This window comes from Giraffa tippelskirchi, chromosome 2 (assembly GCF_054371585.1).
Source record: "Giraffa tippelskirchi isolate mGirTip1 chromosome 2, T2T-mGirTip1v1.2.pri, whole genome shotgun sequence".
NCBI classification, from domain to species: domain Eukaryota; kingdom Metazoa; phylum Chordata; class Mammalia; order Artiodactyla; family Giraffidae; genus Giraffa; species Giraffa tippelskirchi.
This window is the reverse complement of record NC_137276.1, coordinates 183,470,334-183,488,140: the sequence shown is the minus strand read 5'-3', so window position 1 is coordinate 183,488,140 and position 17,807 is coordinate 183,470,334. Positions and strand designations below refer to the sequence as shown.

At 37.5% G+C, this 17,807-nt stretch overlaps 1 protein-coding gene across 14 annotated transcripts in view; it reads right to left on the bottom strand.

Annotated features, from left to right (window-relative positions):
- The window catches only part of CBLB (Cbl proto-oncogene B), a 220,727-nt gene that overhangs the window by 35,056 nt on the left and 167,864 nt on the right, over window positions 1–17,807 (bottom strand). For all 14 annotated transcript variants that reach the window (XM_081572340.1, XM_081572344.1, XM_081572349.1 and 11 more), the window contains one exon: window positions 8,208–8,302. In XM_081572340.1, coding sequence (XP_081428466.1) covers window positions 8,208–8,302 — 95 coding nt within the window. The remainder of the gene's footprint in view (window positions 1–8,207; window positions 8,303–17,807) is intronic.

Genomic DNA, 17,807 nt, shown 5'->3' with positions numbered 1-17,807 from the left:
CAGAGAAAACACCCAACTCAGAGAAATCACAGCCCAACAAAGTGGTAACACAAAATCCAGCTGTATTTGAAATGAGGATTACACATGTGCCACCTGTAAGCAATTTCCCCAGCATCTCAGAGTGTGCTCTATAAACATACATACTAATTTTGAGGATTCTTTTCATGACATCAAGAAGAATCAGTGTGGTATATTATGAGGACAAATATAAGCTTTAATGTAAGCCGTAAGTATAAACACTTTCACTAACTTGCTTTTAAGTTGGAGAAACAAATTTAAAATTAATTTTTAAGTTAACTTATCCAGGATCAATATTCATTCCTAACACTTCAAGGGGACTGTTTTAGAAATTAAGAAGATAAATGTTTAGAAAACTTTTTTTTTGAGAATCTAATCTTCCAATAATATGTTGAACATTAAAAACTTCACAATGATATTAAAAGTGTCACGACTTATAATTGCCAATAACTAGACACAACTCAAATGTCCCTCAGTAGAGGGATGGGCAAACCACAGTGTGTTTTACAATGGAATACCTAATCTGGACAATAAAAAAGGAACAAACCATTGATACGCTTGACAGCTTGGACGAATGTCAGATTCCCTGGGCTAAGTTAAGTAGAAAGAAGCCAAACTCAAAAGAGACTATAACTAACTGTATGATTCTATTTATATGACCTTCTGGAAAAAGCAAAACTATATGGGTACAAATCAGATTGATAATTTCCAAGGGTTTGGGTAATGGAAGAAACTGCCACAGGGCCTGGGGGATTTTTCTGGAGTAAGGAACTGTTCTGAACTGTGGTGGTGAATACATGACTCAGAATTTGTCAAAACTCACAAAACTGTACACTAACAAAGCAAGGCGAATTTTACTGTCTGAAAATTATGCTTTAACAACTGGAAAATTTTCATTTAAAGTTCATAAATTCACTTGAACTCATTTAAGACTTTGCAGATAGGCATCTTTCACAAACAAATATGCTTAATATCCCTAGTGGCTTTCAAATCACTTATCTAATTCTATTTGCACCTACAGAGAAATGTTGACAGAAACAAGAAATGTTTGAATGTGCTGGAATATGTCAAGATGCCTGCGCTTAATGTGAAAATAAAAATCTCATTCTAACCACATGCCTTTTCTATGAACGGATCAATATATTCATGGGGAAATGGAGAATATATGATAAATTATGCCTCTGTGTGACAAAAAAGAGACAGTATGAGGAATATAGTCTGGATTGTATATTTAAATAGAGTGTAGTGGCTCACAATTCTGTCTAAGCCTAACTAATTATTTGTGAGCATAAATCAGTTGTATAGTAAATTACAAGTAACGAATTTGTCAGACTACTGGGATTAATGTTAATACCAGTTTTCATCTTAGCTTTTACTCAGAGAAAATGAAAGATTAGTGAAATTAGTGGCATTTCCACACCCAGATTATAGCCATCCTCTGAATGTCATTTTCCCCTCAAAGGATGAGAGAGAGAGATTACAATACTGTATGAATTTAGATATTATAAAACTAAAATAAAAAGAGAAAGATAATACCCATAGTGTTTATTTTCTACCTTTTCCACACATTCTCTTTCTGTTGAGACTAGTTTAAAATGATATACTTGCAGCCCTCAATTCTTTCATCACTGTGTCAACAAGTAGGTTTTAGGGATCCACCATACAACATTAGAAAACATATGTTAGGATGGTCAAGCTGCTTTGCAGGAGATTTGAACAAAATTTATAAATCAGCAGGAATATGCAGAAAAAATAAAGTCTGAGTTTCAAATACTGAGTTGTATCAGTAGGTCCAAACCAAATGCACACTCACTTCTACACAATACGTCAATGAGAGAATGCCACAGCAATCATGGTGAACAAACTGAAAAGAAGGACCCATTCCATACCATCCCTTATACATTAGGTCAGCTGTAACTTACAGAGAACTGCCATCTTCAGTACGAGTGCACCTTTCCATCTACCCAAGGTAAAGCAAACAAAAAAGGAACAATACTAATGCATCATCTTGACAAATCTTGAAAATATTTGTACTTGAATAAAAGCAGGTTCAAAAATTAACGAGAGCGTCACTGTTCACTCACTAGGGTTAAGAAAAGAGTAGCTGTTAATTACATCTTGATCTTCCATCTAAAGTCTTCTACCATCTTTTCTTATCTGTAAATCAATTAATTAATATCTTATCATTAAATATAAACAGGATTAAGGTAAAAGTGACATGCACACTGTCTACACAGATCCTCAAGTGAACAGTAACAGAACATGTTTTCCTGCTCTTTTGCCATTAACTATAAACAATGAAGCCTGGTATGCACTATATATAAGATGAAAAATTTCCATCAAGCTTCTTTCCCTTAAGTTTTTAAAAGTTACAATGTGATGTTTGCTTTAACAGCTCCTGTGGCTTAGTAATTTCTTCTCTTTCTGTTTCTCACTCCCCAGTCAAAACAAAGCAAAACAAAACAAAAATATCCCTTCTCCCATGAATTTGCTTATATATAATATAAAGTTTAAAGCTTCGATAGTATGTCCAACTGTCCCCTCAGTATCACTATTTGGACATGTGTGTGTAATCGGCACCTGAAACTCAACAAACCCTTTAGTCTTAAATTTACCACCTTTGCCCCCTACCCACATCTGCTCCTTCTCCAATCTCCCTCCATCTGATAAATGGCACCAACCCATTCACTCAGTTTCTTTAACGAAAAAACCTATGTAAGAATCATCCCTGATTTACCATACCTCACAGACATCCAATTTATTAACAGGTACTGTTGGATCAAAATAGAACCCACAGTGGGCCATGTAACTCCATCGCCACCAGCCTGATCAAAGCCCTGGCCATCTCTTACTGGTTCACCACATCAGACGACTACACTCTCACTGGTCTCTCTGCTCCCACTTCTGCGGTCCTAAAGACAGTTCACATAGCAACTAGTGAAACTCTCTAAACACACAAACCAGCATCAAGTCACAACACTAATCAAAACCATCAATGGCTCCTAAAACTTATCAAACCAGAGCTCTCTCATGGCCTTAAAGGCAATATATGATTTAGCTCCTGTCTACTGTATTCAACTTCAGCCCTCCTGTCCCTCTTGCTCTTCTCCAGATATGCCAAAGGGATGGATATCTGTTCTGTACTTGAGTTCTAACCCTTTATGCTCTTCGCCCTGACAGCCTCATGGCTTGCTGCCTTCTTTCAGGTTTCTGTTCAGTATTACCTTTCCTGATGACCTCAACCAAAATATAAACCTTCCTATCACTACTTATCTCTTTCCCTGCTTTATTTTTCCTTCCAGCACTTACCACAACCTGACAATATACTATGGTTATTTGTTTACTTGCCGTTCTCCCTAACTAGAGCACAAATTCCAATGAGGGTGGGACTTGATCCTGTTGACTCTGAATCTCCAGTCAGTACATGCAACTGAATGAAAATAGAATAGTAAGGCAAAACTTGTATTCTCTATTCATTGAGCTTAAAACATTAGCACCTTATCTGTTTAGAAAAAATCTGTAACAATGATCAACACCACCACCTCCCACAACAAAAAACCTTTTTTACAAAACTATGAAGTAATATTGATTCATGTGTATTTAAAAGCTTAGTAAGTCAAAAGTACAAAAGGTCTATTTATAAAAGACAAGAAACAAAAAGAATATTCTTTTAAAAACTGATATTCCTTAGCATTTCAGAACATTATCTTACCTGAAGTAATTATTCCATTAATACCCATAATAATACCTTTGCTTATTGGGCAACATCTTGTGTAAAGTAAAATAAATATTTTTAACTGTTTCAGGTTTCATTTAATTTTGAAAAATCAAATTATCTCAAGATAAAACCTGACACTACAATGAAAAGAATCTACATAAATGTTTCCTTCTTCCCCTAAATTCCAATTACCCACATTATAAGCATTTATTTAAGAATTTATAGCTAAGTGTCAATCATCTTAAATAGAAACATTTAAGGAAAAAATACTAGTTGGGCTTCCCTGGTAGCTCAGCTGCTAAAGAATCTGCCTGCAATGCAGGAGACCCCCCAGTTCAATTCCTGGGTTGGGAAGATTCCTTGGAGAAGGGATAGGCTACTCACTCCAGTATTCTTGGGCTTCCCTGGTAGCTCAGACAGGAAAGAATCCACTTGCAATGGAGGAGACCTGGGTTCGATCCCTGGGTTGGGAAGATCCCCTGGAGGAGGACATGGCAGCCCACTCCAGTATTCTTGCCTGGGACAGAGGAACCTGGTGGGCTACAGTCCATGGAGTCGCAAAGAGTTGGACACAACTGAGCGACTAAGCACACACACACACTAGTAGTTTCAGCTTACTTTTACTGTAAGTAAGAATATATTTTAAAAATTAATTATATATTCTTCTAGGTCACCAGATAAGTTACACCATAAAAGTCACAAAACTGTAATCATACTGTTTTACAAGAAAGTAAACACTATCACAGAGTAATCTCTTCCATCAATATAATGAGAATCAGAGTAACATCAAATAATTTGACAATTACACTTCAGTAAATATTAATAACACAGTATTGATTTAAAAGTAGATATTAGGTTTGACATTACTGAATTCACCACTGGGGCTTTCAACATGTGGGAGGACTGTCAAAAGACTATGTTGGGTAGGTTCTTTACCATCTGAGTCACCAGGGAAGCCCCTATGTTGGGTAGCAATCTGTTATTTTGCTTTGGCCTAATTTTGAGCCATGCACTAAGACACTAACATGGAAACAGGGACTTGAATATCCAACATCCCTATATCACTGAGTGACATTTTGCTAAGACATCTATTCTACAACCGTCCAGAGCTAAGAATTTATACTCACTGTACTCTGGTTATACGCTCTAATGAAGCTGAAATAACCAGAAACAAAGCAAGCAAATTAAAAAACCCAGAGTAGTAATCCAATTTACACTGGCTTCAAAAATGGGATACAACCAACTAACTAACTATAAATGAACATTCAAGTTGCCAAGTATGCATTTGTAATTAATACTTTAGATAACTTTCTCTTAGAAAACCACTGCATGGAACCTAAAAAGTTGACGCTCTAAAGGATTTAATTTTGTTTGGTTGCTAAGTTGTATCTGACTCTTTTGTAACCCCATGGACTGTGTAGCCTGCCAGGTTTCTCTGTCCATGGGATTATTCAAGCAAGAATACTGGAGTGGGTTGCCATTTCCTCCTCCAAGGGATCTTCTTGACCCAGGGATTGAACCTGCGCCTCCTGGATTGCAGGCAGGTTTTTTACCAGGCCACCAGGGAAGCCCAAAGGATTTGAGGGATCATTTAAGATAAACAGATCCCTTCATTTATCAGATGGAGAAAGTGAGGCTAAGAGAAGTTACCTTGTTGAAAGATAGACAAATACTTGATACTGGAGTCACCTCTGGGACTAAGTCTGATTTTATTACTATTTTAATGTTCACTTCAGAATTCCATCTTGGTTTCATAATAAATATAGCATAAATAATTAAGAAAAATGCTTATTAAAATATTGACAAAGGACAGCATGAAAGTATCTCTACAATATAATCTAAATCATGTAAAAAAGTCGAAAAAAAATCAAATGTTAAGACTCTGGGCATTGATATTTGGGGTATGTATATGCTTGTATTTACGTATCTGTTTAATTTTTTTCTTTATATGTTTTCCATATTTTCTACAATGCATAACTGCTACCCATATGTTAGAGTAAATAATAAAATGGAGAGATAAACATGCTATTAAAAGCCAAAACTTGTAATTTTAACTACGGTTAATTTGCAGCATGCAAAATAGGAAATTAATTTGCTATTAAGGATGCACTGTTAAAGTATTTTTCTGTTAAGTAAAGCAGCTACATTGTTTCTGAGGGAAAAAAATCAAGAGTAAATGGGACAAAAATATATCCACCTACATATTCAAAATGAAATGTTAGAAAAATATCAATTAAATGCAGTTTACTATGAATTTGTTGTTCTTTATTTACAGGAAAAACAAGCACTTCATATTAAATATAAATGAAGCAAATTGTAACCTCTGACTTTTATCCCATTTGCCAATATGAATTTAATAAACAGAATGCAAAATTTTAATCTCTAATTGTAGCCAGATTTCATGTACTTCATTTTCTGATGTTCTCTGAATTAGAGGTAATTGAGCTTAGATGTTTTAATTATATCTACATATATACAGAGTTCATTTGGGGCTATAATATCATATGTTATTACTGATATAGAGCCTACTACACAGAATATGTATATTTGCTTCTAACTTCCACGTCTGTTATGAATCTGGCAGCTCCAGGAAAAGTGGCCACTGGAGAATGGTCCAATTAGCTTAGTTCCCCACTGCCCCCTAAACGATGTCAATTTCAGATTCTGCTTTTCCTTATGGACACCCCTTCCCAACTGTGCCCATCCTCCATGACTCAGTAAATTTCCAACCTCTCTAAAAACATCCTTGACTTACAAAGTCTATAATGGACTCTTCTCCAAGCATATACAAAAACTAACACGTTAGATTCATACAATTTACTGCATGATGTTCTCCTGTGATTTTATGTATGTTAACTTTATTTTAAAGCAGATTGTAAATTTCTTGGGAGCTGGTATGGACTTCCCAGTTGGTGCTAGTGGTAAAGAACCCGCCTGCCAATACAGGAGATGCACTTTCGATCCCTGGTTCAGGAAGATCCCCTGAAGGAGGAAATGGCAACCCACTCTAGTATTCTTGCCTAGAGAATCTCATGGACAGAGGAAACTGGTGGGCTACAGTCCATGGAGTTGCAAAGAGTAGGACACAACTAAAATGACTTAACATGCAAGCATGGTATCTAGCTTATTGTTCTTTGCATTCAGTGACCAGCAGAGGAAGGAGTGAAGATGCTCTAAGACATTCAATTAGAAATGAGGGTCTTAGCAGATGATAGAGTTAAGCAACAAAGCATTCTTAGTATACTCACTAAATAACAATTCTTGTAAGATATTAAGGGAAAAGCAGAGATTACAAGAAAAAGTTTTTGCCCTTCAAACCTTATAATCCTTTTAATGTGGAGAGGCACTTTAATATCAGAAAACAGTAAAGTACATAATTAAATGTGTAGAAAATAAACTTGAGGAAGAAGAGGAATGAGATTCAGTCTTTTTATCATCACTATAACAGAAGTCTCAGAAGTTTTCATAAAGAAACAGAACCTGAGACATGGATCTTGAGAATAAAGATTCTGAAAATTTGGTGCATCAGAGGGTACTGTATGGATGCACAAAACCAGAAAAAAATCAAGACAAGATTAGAGGGCAAGCATTAGGAATTCCTGAACAATATTTTAGTTGAGTAGAATTCTGTGGATCTTACTGATAGCAGGAGAGCACAGAATTAATTTAGAAGGAAAGAAAGAACAATGTTAGGTTTTGAGTAGGAAAGTGATTTGTGGAAAGCAGAATTTAAATTAAATCAGCTATGTGAATAAAATATACTGGACGGGAGACAAGCAGCTGCATTTAATATAAGGAGGAGGAGAATGGCAATCAGGAGATTTGGTTTTCTCCAGGTTTTATTTGGGTAGACACTATCCCTTAACTATCTGATGTGCTTCTTGTGTCCCTATTTTTCAAATGAGACATTTGGTTAAACTAATTTTTCTAGCTTTACAATCCATTGATGTTAATTCTGAGATCAGGTAGAAGGCTATTTCAGCTGGCCTGTTATAGGCCAAAACTAGTGCAATGGGCAAGATGAGCTGAATATGAAAAACTCAAAAGAACAATCAACAGGGATGGGTGGCTGAATGGATTTGAGAAATGAGAAAACTGGAGGAACCAAACATCATTTTATGATGTCAAACTGGGTAGCTGGGATAAATGTGACACCTCTAAGGAAGAGACAGGAGTGGGAAGGAGAGCACTGTGCTACCGGAGCCTCCGTCTGGATGTCGGGAAGACTTAGCTTTTTCTCTGCTGGTTTCTGTGTAATCTTGGAGTGCAGATAAGTCTCAAAAATGCTGTAGTTATCAGAAAAGAATCAGAAAGGATCTGATTTCTGTTACTTTACTTTAAAAATCCAGCTGGTTCATTTTCATCGATGCACTTCTATTCACCTTGTACTTTCCGTGCTGAGAACCTCAAAACCACTCTGGACAGCAACTTTATGCATGGAAAATTGATCTCCAAATCCAGAAATACTTACTTGATGCTGGGGAGAAGGGTGGCAGCTGGAGGGGGAGGAGAAAGCCGGGGAGGAACATCATATTCTTCATTTCCCAGGTGACCATTGGAAAAGACCTGAAAGGAAATCAAAGGGTTAGCTTAGAATTTTAACTTCTGGAGGACCTTAAAACAATAGCAGCTCTTAGATATTCTGTAATTTTGAAAAGAATATATCATTTCAGCTTATTTGAACAAATGAAATATCATATAATTTAGTTAGAAGAACCATAGTGATTATCTACCATTACCCAAAATACTACCAAGTTATGTGAAAAAATAAAATACAGCATGATTCTTAAACATACTGAGGGGAGATGCTATAGTTTCTATAAATCAGATACAGATTAACTAGATAAATAAGTAGTAAAAGTTTCCAAATATGCTGCTGCGGCTGCTAAGTCACTTCAGTCGTGTCTGACTCTGTGCGACCCCACAGACGGCAGCCCACCAGGCTCCCCCGTCCCTGGGATTCTCCAGGCGAGAACACTGGAGTGGGTTGCCATTTCCTTCTCCAATGCATGAAAGTGAAAAGTGAAAGTGAAATCGCTCAGTCGTGTCCGACTCTTAGCAACCCCATGGACTGCAGCCCACCTGGCTCCTCTGTCCATGGGACTTTCCAGGCAAGAGTATTGGAGTGGGGTGCCACTGCCTTCTCCGCCAAACATGATGAGTTTTTGTTGAAAAGTTAGCACTCTCTGTAAGGATTTAATAAAGGAAAAAAGTAGCACTGGGTGTAATTCTTGTTTCAATTCCTCCCAAATAAGTTATATCTCTCTGGGGTTAACAGAACATTTCTAAAGTTCTTGACAAAATAACACAGGAGTATAATCAGAAATGCCTTTGTTCTTTCAAGGTCGAAGCTTCAGCACTACTGGCAATTAGAGACCTGCTCTGGCTTTCAAAGAGCAAGCAACATTAAACACAGTTTTCAGTGTGTGAACAACACAAACAAAAACTGTTACCTTGCTCATAAGATACAACAGCCAGCGTTTAATTACTCAGAACTCAGGAATTCTGATTTCCAGGTTGCTCAGTTACATTATGGGAACTGTCTGAACAACTGCTCTTCACTAATCCAACAATGTGAAATTAAAGCAATTTAAAAGAAAAAAAAAAAAGAACAACCTTGAAAAGACAGATTAAACATATTTTAAGACCTTTAAGTAATGATTAGGGTTTGACCGTGAAGCTCCCTTCCAAACTATTTATTAGTTCATATATAAACGGTATAGGCTAATCTGTGGCAAAAAGGATGTGATGTAACTTCAATAGTTCTAGATAACCCAATGAGTAACCTACCAATTTCTTTCCCCCTGCCTCAATGTTCTAGAATGATGTTGAAGCTTTAAAAGTGAAACAGCCACATTCATCCTTGTCAACTTAAGAAAAGGAACATGTTTAAAGAATGCATTTGAAATATATCAATGTTTGCAATTCAAAGCTACACAATATAAATTTTGTATCATTCAAGTTATCACTCCAAAAAAAAAAAAGCCCTGTGCTAGTTTTTGATTTCTCATTACATTCAATACACTAGAGATGAACTATGATAAAAATATCAATGTCTTTAATTTTATCATAGGTTTATGACTACGAACCAAACAACTTAACAAGATAGTTGTTTAGATTTTGCTAGAACAAGAAATTTCTAAGTCGATATTAATTTTTGTACAGATCAGTGAAAAACTTTAAACATTAAAAATCCCTTTTAACCAACAAATACATGTATCAAACCACAAATGCTCACTATATAATAGGCATATAAAGTCACCCTTAATTGGAGTTCTATGCAATTAATTGTTGCCAGAATGGATACAATGTAAGATTTCTGCAATCAAAACTCTGTGATGTTTCTGTCATAAATACATTTAAAATTCATTCTGGAAAATGTCATATAGGTTTATAAGCAATTATTTGTTTTAATAGGAGCAAGTACCTAATGTATTGTTGACATCTAGTAAAATTTCAACAATTATAAAATAAAAGGGAACTGTGGGAATAACAGTTTCTATTGCATTCCACATGAGTTTTCTTGGGACAAAGACTGATTTCCTCATTTTATAGGACATTCCTTCAATGCTTTACACAGAGTAGAGTGCAAATGAATACCGACTGCTTATTAAGAATTATATGCATGTGCAAACAGTAAAGGACTTAAAAATGCAGGTACCAAAGTGATGTTTGTATTTCTGTTTATCTAAAGTGGCTGGATGGCAAGATTTAGTATTATTTCATTCTGAACTCTATGTTCCCACCTGTACCTATTTCATTAGACAAAAACATTTTATTTAAAACTACTGAAAGAGTGCAGTAAGTCACAACTTTTTGAGCTAAAAATAAACAGATTAAGTCCTCTGGAAATCTGTAAAGCGTTTTGCAAACAGGAGAAAACAACAACTCCTCATATGTGTAACCTGACAGTATCAACCGAAGCAGTTCACACAGAAATCTCCTTGATTCAGCCTTCTTTAACTGTCACCTAAGGAAACTTCTTTCTCTTCTGCCTTCCTAGCTCACTGTCACATATTTACTACAATTCCATTTGACATGCTATTCAGTTCAGTTCAGTTCAGTCGCTCAGTCGTGTCGGACTCTTTGCGACCCCATGAATCGCAGCACGCCAGGCCTCCCTGTCCATCACCAACTCCCAGAGTTTACCCAAACCCATGTCCATCGAGTCGGTGATGCCATCCAGCCATCTCATCCTCTGTCGTCCCCTTCTCCTCCTGCCCCCAATCCTTCCCCGCATTAGGGTCTTTTCCAATGAGTCAACTCTTCACATGAGGTGGCCAAAGTATTGGAGTTTCAGCTTCAACATCAGTCCTTCCAATGAACACCCAGGACTGATCTCCTTTAGGATGGACTGGTTGGATCTTCTTGCAGTCCAAGGGACTCTCAAGAGTCTTCTCCAACACCACAGTTCAAAAGCATCAATTCTTTGGCACTCAGCTTTCTTCACCATCCAACTCTCACATCCATACATGACCACTGGAAAAACCACAGCCTTGACTAGATGAACCTTTGCTGGCAAAGTAATGTCTCTGCTTTTAAATATGCCATCTAGGTTGGTCATAACTTTCCTTCCAAAGAGTAAGCATCTTTTAATTTCATGGCTGCAATCACCATCTGTAGTGATTTTGGAGCCCCACAAAATAAAGTCTGACACTGTTTCCACTGTTTCCCCATCTATTTCCCATGAAGTGATGGGACCAGGTGCCATGATCTTAGTTTTCTGAATGTTAAGCTTTAAGCCTACTTTTTCACTCTCTTCTTTCACTTTCATCAAGAGGCTCTTTAGTTCTTCTTCACTTTCTGCCATAAGGGTGGTGTCATCTGCATATCTGAGGTTATTGATATTTCTCCTGGCAATCTTGATTCTAGCTTGTGTTTCTTCCAGCCCAGCATTTCTCATGATGTACTCTGCATATAAGTTAAATAAGCAGGGTGACAACATACAGCCTTGACGTACTCCTTTTCCTATTTGGAACCAGTCTGTTGTTCCATGTCCAGTTCTAACTGTTGCTTCCTGACCTGCATACTAACTTAAACATTCTGTCACCTCCTCTATTTGGAGGTGACGAACAGATTCAAGAGGTCAGATCTGATAGAGTACCTGAAGAAGTATGGATGGAGGTATGTAACACTGTACAGGAGGTGGTGACCAAAACCATCCCCAAGAAAAAGAAATACAAAAAGACAAAATGATTGTCTGAGGAGGCCTTACCAATAGCTGAGAAAAGAAGAAAAGTGAAGGGCAAAGGAGAACGGGAAGGATATACCCATCTGATTGCAGATTTCCAAGGAACAGCAAGGAGAGATAAGAAAGCTTTATTAAGTGAACACTGCAAATAGAGGAAAACAATAGAATGGGAAAGACTAGAGATCTCTTCAAGAAAACTGGAGACACCAAGGGAACATTTCATGCAAAGATCGGCCCAATAAAAGACAGAAATAGTAAGGACCTAACAGAAGCAGAAGAGATTAAGAAGAAGTGGCAAGAATACACAGAAGAACTATATAAAAAAGCTCCTAATGACCCAGATAACCATGATGGTGTGGTCACTCACCTAGAGCCAGACATCCCGGAGTGTGAAGTCAAGTGGGCCTTAGGAAGTAACACTACGAACAAAGTAGTGGAAGTGATAGAATTCCAGCTGCGCTATTTCAAATCCCAAAAGATGATGCTGTTTAAGTGCTGCACTCAATATGCCAGCCAATTTAGAAAACGCGGCCGTGGCCAGAGGACTGGAAAAGGTCAGTTTTCATTCCAACCCCAAATAAGGGCAATGCCAAAAAATGTTCAAACTACCACAAACTTGCATTCATTTCACATGCTAGCAAGGTAATGCTCAAAATCTTTTCAAGTTAGGCTTCAACAGTACACGAACTGAGAACTGCCAGATGTACAAGCCAGATTTAGAAAAAGGCAGAGGATTAGATCAGATTGCCAACATCCACTGGACCATGGAAAAGCAAAAGAATTCCTTGGTGGCTCAGACGGTAAAGCGTCTGCCTACAATGCGGGAGACCAGGGTTCGATCCCTGGGTTGGGAAGATCCTCTGGAGAAGGAAATGGCACCCCACTCCAGTACTCTTGCCTGGAAAATCCCATGGACAGAGGAGCCTGGTAGGCTGCAGTCTATGGGGTCGCAAAGAGTCAGACACGACTGAGTGACTTCACTTTCTTTTTCTGCTTCATTGACTACACTAAATCCTTTGACTCTGTGGATCATAACAAACTGTGGAAAATTCTTGAAGAGATGGGACTGTCAGACCACCTGACCTGCCTCTTGAGAAATCTGTATGGAGGTCAAGAAGCAACCCTTAGAACCAGACATGAACAACACACTGGTTCAAAATTGGGAAAGGAGTATGTCAAGGCTGTATATTGTCACAGTGCTTATTTAACTGATATGCAGAGTACATAGTGCAAAATGCCGTGCCAGTTGACTCACAAGCCGAAATCAAGATTGCCGGGAGAAATATCAATAACCTCAGATGTGCAAATGACACCACCCTTATGGCAAAAAGCAAAGAGGAACTAAAGTACCTCTTGATGAAAGTGAAAGAGGAGAATGGAAAAGTTGGCTTAAAACTCAACATTCAAAAAATGAAGATCATGGCATATGGTCCCATCACTTCATGGGAAATAGATGGGGAAACAAAGGAAACAGTAACAGACTTTATTTTCTTGGGCTCCAAAATCATTGCAGATGGTGACTGCAGCCATGAAATTAAAAGACGCTTGCTCCTTGGAAGAAAAGTTATGACCAACCTAGACAGCATATTAAAAAGCAGAGACACTACTTTGTCAACAAAGGTCCATCTAGTCAAAGCTATGATTTTTCCAGTAGTCATGTATAGATGTGAGAGTTCGACTATAAAGAAAGCTGAGTACCGAAGAATTGATGCTTTTGGACTCTGGTGCTGGAGAAGACTCTTGAGAGTCCCTTGGACTGCAAGGAGATCCAACCAGTCAATCCTAAAGGAAATCAACCCTGAATATTCCTTGGAAGGACCGATGCTGAAGCTGAAACTCCAATACTTTAGCCACCTGATACAAAGAGCCCACTCACTAGAAAAGACCCTGATGCTGGAAAAGATTGAGGACAGGAGGAGAAGGGGATGACAAGGGATGAGATGGTTAGATAACATCGTTGACCCAATGGACATGAATTTGAACAAACTCCGAGAGATAATGAAAGAGAGGGAAGCCTGGTATATTGCAGTCCATGGAGTCACAAAGAGTCGGACACGACTGAGCGACTGAACAACAACAAAAATATTCTGATCCTATCATTCCTGTGCCAAAAAAGCTTTAAGAGCAGTGTTTTGTCTACCAAATTTAAAATAACATAGTACAGAATATAAGACACTCTGTAATTGCTTTTATTTTTTACTGCCATAGTTTGACCTACTGTACTCACTCTCTGTATGCACTATAGTCTGTCCAACATTGACTTCCTGCACTGTGCTTACTTTCCTACTTACATCCTTCCTGTCCTGTCTACACAAACATTATCACTGATCTTTTAATGTCAATAACCAGTGACTTTCTTGCATGAAGCTTTCTTTAGTCCTTATTCTACCCTGCATCTCAGTTAGAATGTTTTCCCCCCTTGGAGATCCCACATTGTATTTTCTAGATGCTTCTTCTATGCCTCATCTGTTAGGTAACTGTATATCTGTCTCATCCTCACTAGACTCTGCTTGATTTGTTTTGTGTTCTTCTCAGTGTCTTGAATATCCTACTCATTTAACTCAAAGAGGTTGAAGGAGTAAGAATACTTATTAAGGGGAATTTACACTTGTGGAAGAAGTATAATCTGAGTTATCACAAAATTTATTATCAACTATTGGTTACCCTAGATTAATATTTTTCTGCATGCCTCAAAATTAATATTTTATTAATACTTTAGTAAATATTAAAATTAATATTTTTCTACATGCCTTTCATCCTAACTTTGAAGTTTGAAATGTTTTCTTATGGCTCAGATATTGCCTAAAAAATTAACGTTAAAGCATTTGGGGCCCTCAAGATGTAAGGAAAACACTACTGTGATAATGCTAGCACAATTAAGAAAAAGCTTTTTTAACATACAAAATCTGAAACACAACCTCCTTTTCCCCATCCCACACATGTAAACCCACACGTGCACAAAACTGAAAACGCTGCTATAATTTATCCTCCAACAACATTAGATTAAAACTGAAATACTGTACACAGAGGACATATTTCCTGAAAGATGACACTTGAGATTCACAGATAAGTTTAAGGTCATTCTTATAAACATGTGCTTCTCTACCAAAATAGCAAAAGCCACAATAGCAAAAAGAGGAATCATTCCATGTATTTATCTAGCAGTATTTTCAACAGATTCTTGTGCACAGGGTCATTTTAGAATGATGTCACTTGAAGTAACATGACAAGTCAGAAATAGTGTTTAATCACATAAGAAACAGTAGCATTCTTAATCTTTTAAGAGGAACAAATAAAGAAGTTGGATACAGTGTCACTATCTATAAGTAAGCAGATACATTTCAAGTTCCCAATATCTTAAAACATTTTAGTGCAAATATTTTTACCTCAGAGAATTAAAACAAACAAACCAGCAATAACAAACAAACATCTACCCACCATAATATGAATTAAGGAACAGGTTTATAATGTGGCTGGAATTTGAGAGAATAGAAACAGTCCTATAGGAAAGAAATCTCATACCAATAAAATAAAGCAACCTGATAACTCTTAGCTTGCAAGTTTCACATTAAAAGCAAAGTAGCACCTTAGCTAACTTGATTATGCTAGGTGGGAGGGAGGAGAGAATGGAGAGTAAATGAAAGTCACAGAAAATTCTTACACTCCATTTTAACTATGAATTAGAGGGCTTTTTTTCCCTTAGAGTTCTCTACAGTTAGCAAAAAGAGCAATTAGCATTTAATTTATTCTTGCTGCCGTCACCATTTATCTAGTGAAGATGCAAATAAAAAGTGCAAATAGTTCTAACGGATGACAGGGGCTGGCACACCGACAGAGGACACTCGACAAAGGGGAGCGAGTCCTCAATGCATTTATAGAATGTTCAGTTTTATGAATTCCCTTTATGGTGTTCCATATGTACACCTAATTTAAAATTTTTAGTACTCATCTAAGTCTTCTTACCTTTAAAAAGGGAAGATGATATTTGAGACTTTCCTTTAATAAAACAAGTCTAAATGATAGTTGTTACTATTTGACACAAAAACATATTTTCTTACGTTTGGAGACACTGATGGGTTATATGCAGATAATATATCAGCCTCCAAGTTTCTAAGTCTCTATACCCTTTATTCCAAGGATAGTATGTTTTTAAAAACTGCACACAATGTATGCAGGGTAAGAATACATTGTAACACTTAGCATTTTCATTAATATATGAGTCTTCTTAAATCAAAATCATTCTCCTCCTCCATCCCCTTCTCCTTTGTCTCCCTCTTACTGTGACTACCTATGTATAATGACTGCTTGTCTAAAAGAGTAAAAAATCCTATTTTAAACACACACAAAAAAACGAACATTCTACTTTTGGCTGAAAGCCAGTGCTGGAACAGTACGTTAAAAAAAAACCTCTCGTACTGTTAGTGTACCACGATCGTCCTCATCCTCCAAGCCCTCTCCTGCCTGACTCTTGCCCACTGCCAGCTCCAGCACGCACACTCTTTCCCTCCATCATCAGTTTCAGCGCTGTAATAACTCAGCAACCGGTTATAGAGTGCCTGCGGAGTATTCATTAGGAACTATGTTGAATAAAAGGAGAGAGGATGGGGAGAAACAGATAATCTCAGTTTTAAATTAAAAACAAAAGTAAGAATGATTGTAAATGAAAATGAACTCCCTACCTAGTTTGGTTTTATTCCAGAATCAAGGGATATGGAGATTTAGATATCTGGAGGGAATAGACAACTATTCCCCTAGAAATGAGGTACTATTATTGGTTCATTTCATAAAGTAAGGGAAGTAAGTGGAATTCGGGGCAAGGATGTAGTAAGTTGCTTGTACATACAAAGCCAGTCAGTTCTAGAGCAGGAAGTAAAATTCAGGCCTGATTCCAGAGCATGGTTGATCTGTGTTGATCAGATTTTTTGTTAAAATGCAGCTATCAGATTTGCCTTATCATTTTTACTTCTGCCTAAAGCAGTTGAACAGATAATCTTCTACAAAAACACTTAGTTAAATTTGAAAGGAGAGAGAACACTGGGAAACTGGTTATCCTGATCACTTGGAAAGTCTTGCATGTAGAAAGTATTTACAAATATATATTAAATAGTTAAATCAGTCTGGATTGAGGAACTACAAAGACATAAGATGAGAGACAAACTCCAATCCAAGGTCATGCAGAAACAAACTACAGGATTCTAGATGGATTCAGTCTTCCATCTGCTGAAGTCAGACTCTTACATCTCCCAACAGTGAAATGAGAAGAATTAGGCTTTTTCTACCTTATGTCAGTTGTTACATGCTCTGTGGTCTACCAAAGTGCAACTATGTTTCCTTCAAAAGATAATAAAAAAGTAGACTAAGGGCAGACATGCTCTGTTTTATGGTATTTAATACATTATATATAAATTCTTCTTTATCAGTTCAGTTCAGTCGCTCAGTCATGTCCGACTCTTTGCGACCCCATGAATTGCAGCACGCCAGGCCTCTCTGTCCATCACCAACTCCCAGAGTCTACCCAAACCCATGTCCATCGAGTCGGTGATGCCATCCAACCATCTCATCCTCTGTCGTCCCCTTCTCCTCCCGCCCCTAATCCTACCCAGCATTAGGGTCAACCCTTCGCATGAGGTGGCCAAAGTATTGGAGTTTCAGCTTCAACATCAGACCTTCCAATGAACACCCAGGATTGATCTCTTTTAGGATGGATTGATTGGATCTCCTTGCAGTCCAAGGGACTCTCAAGAGTCTTCTCCAACACCACAGTTCAAAAGCATCAATTCTTCGGCGCTCAGCTTTCTTCACCGTCCAACTCTCACAACCACACATGACCACTGGAAAACCCATAGCCTTGACTAGACAGACTTTTGTTGGCAAAGTAAT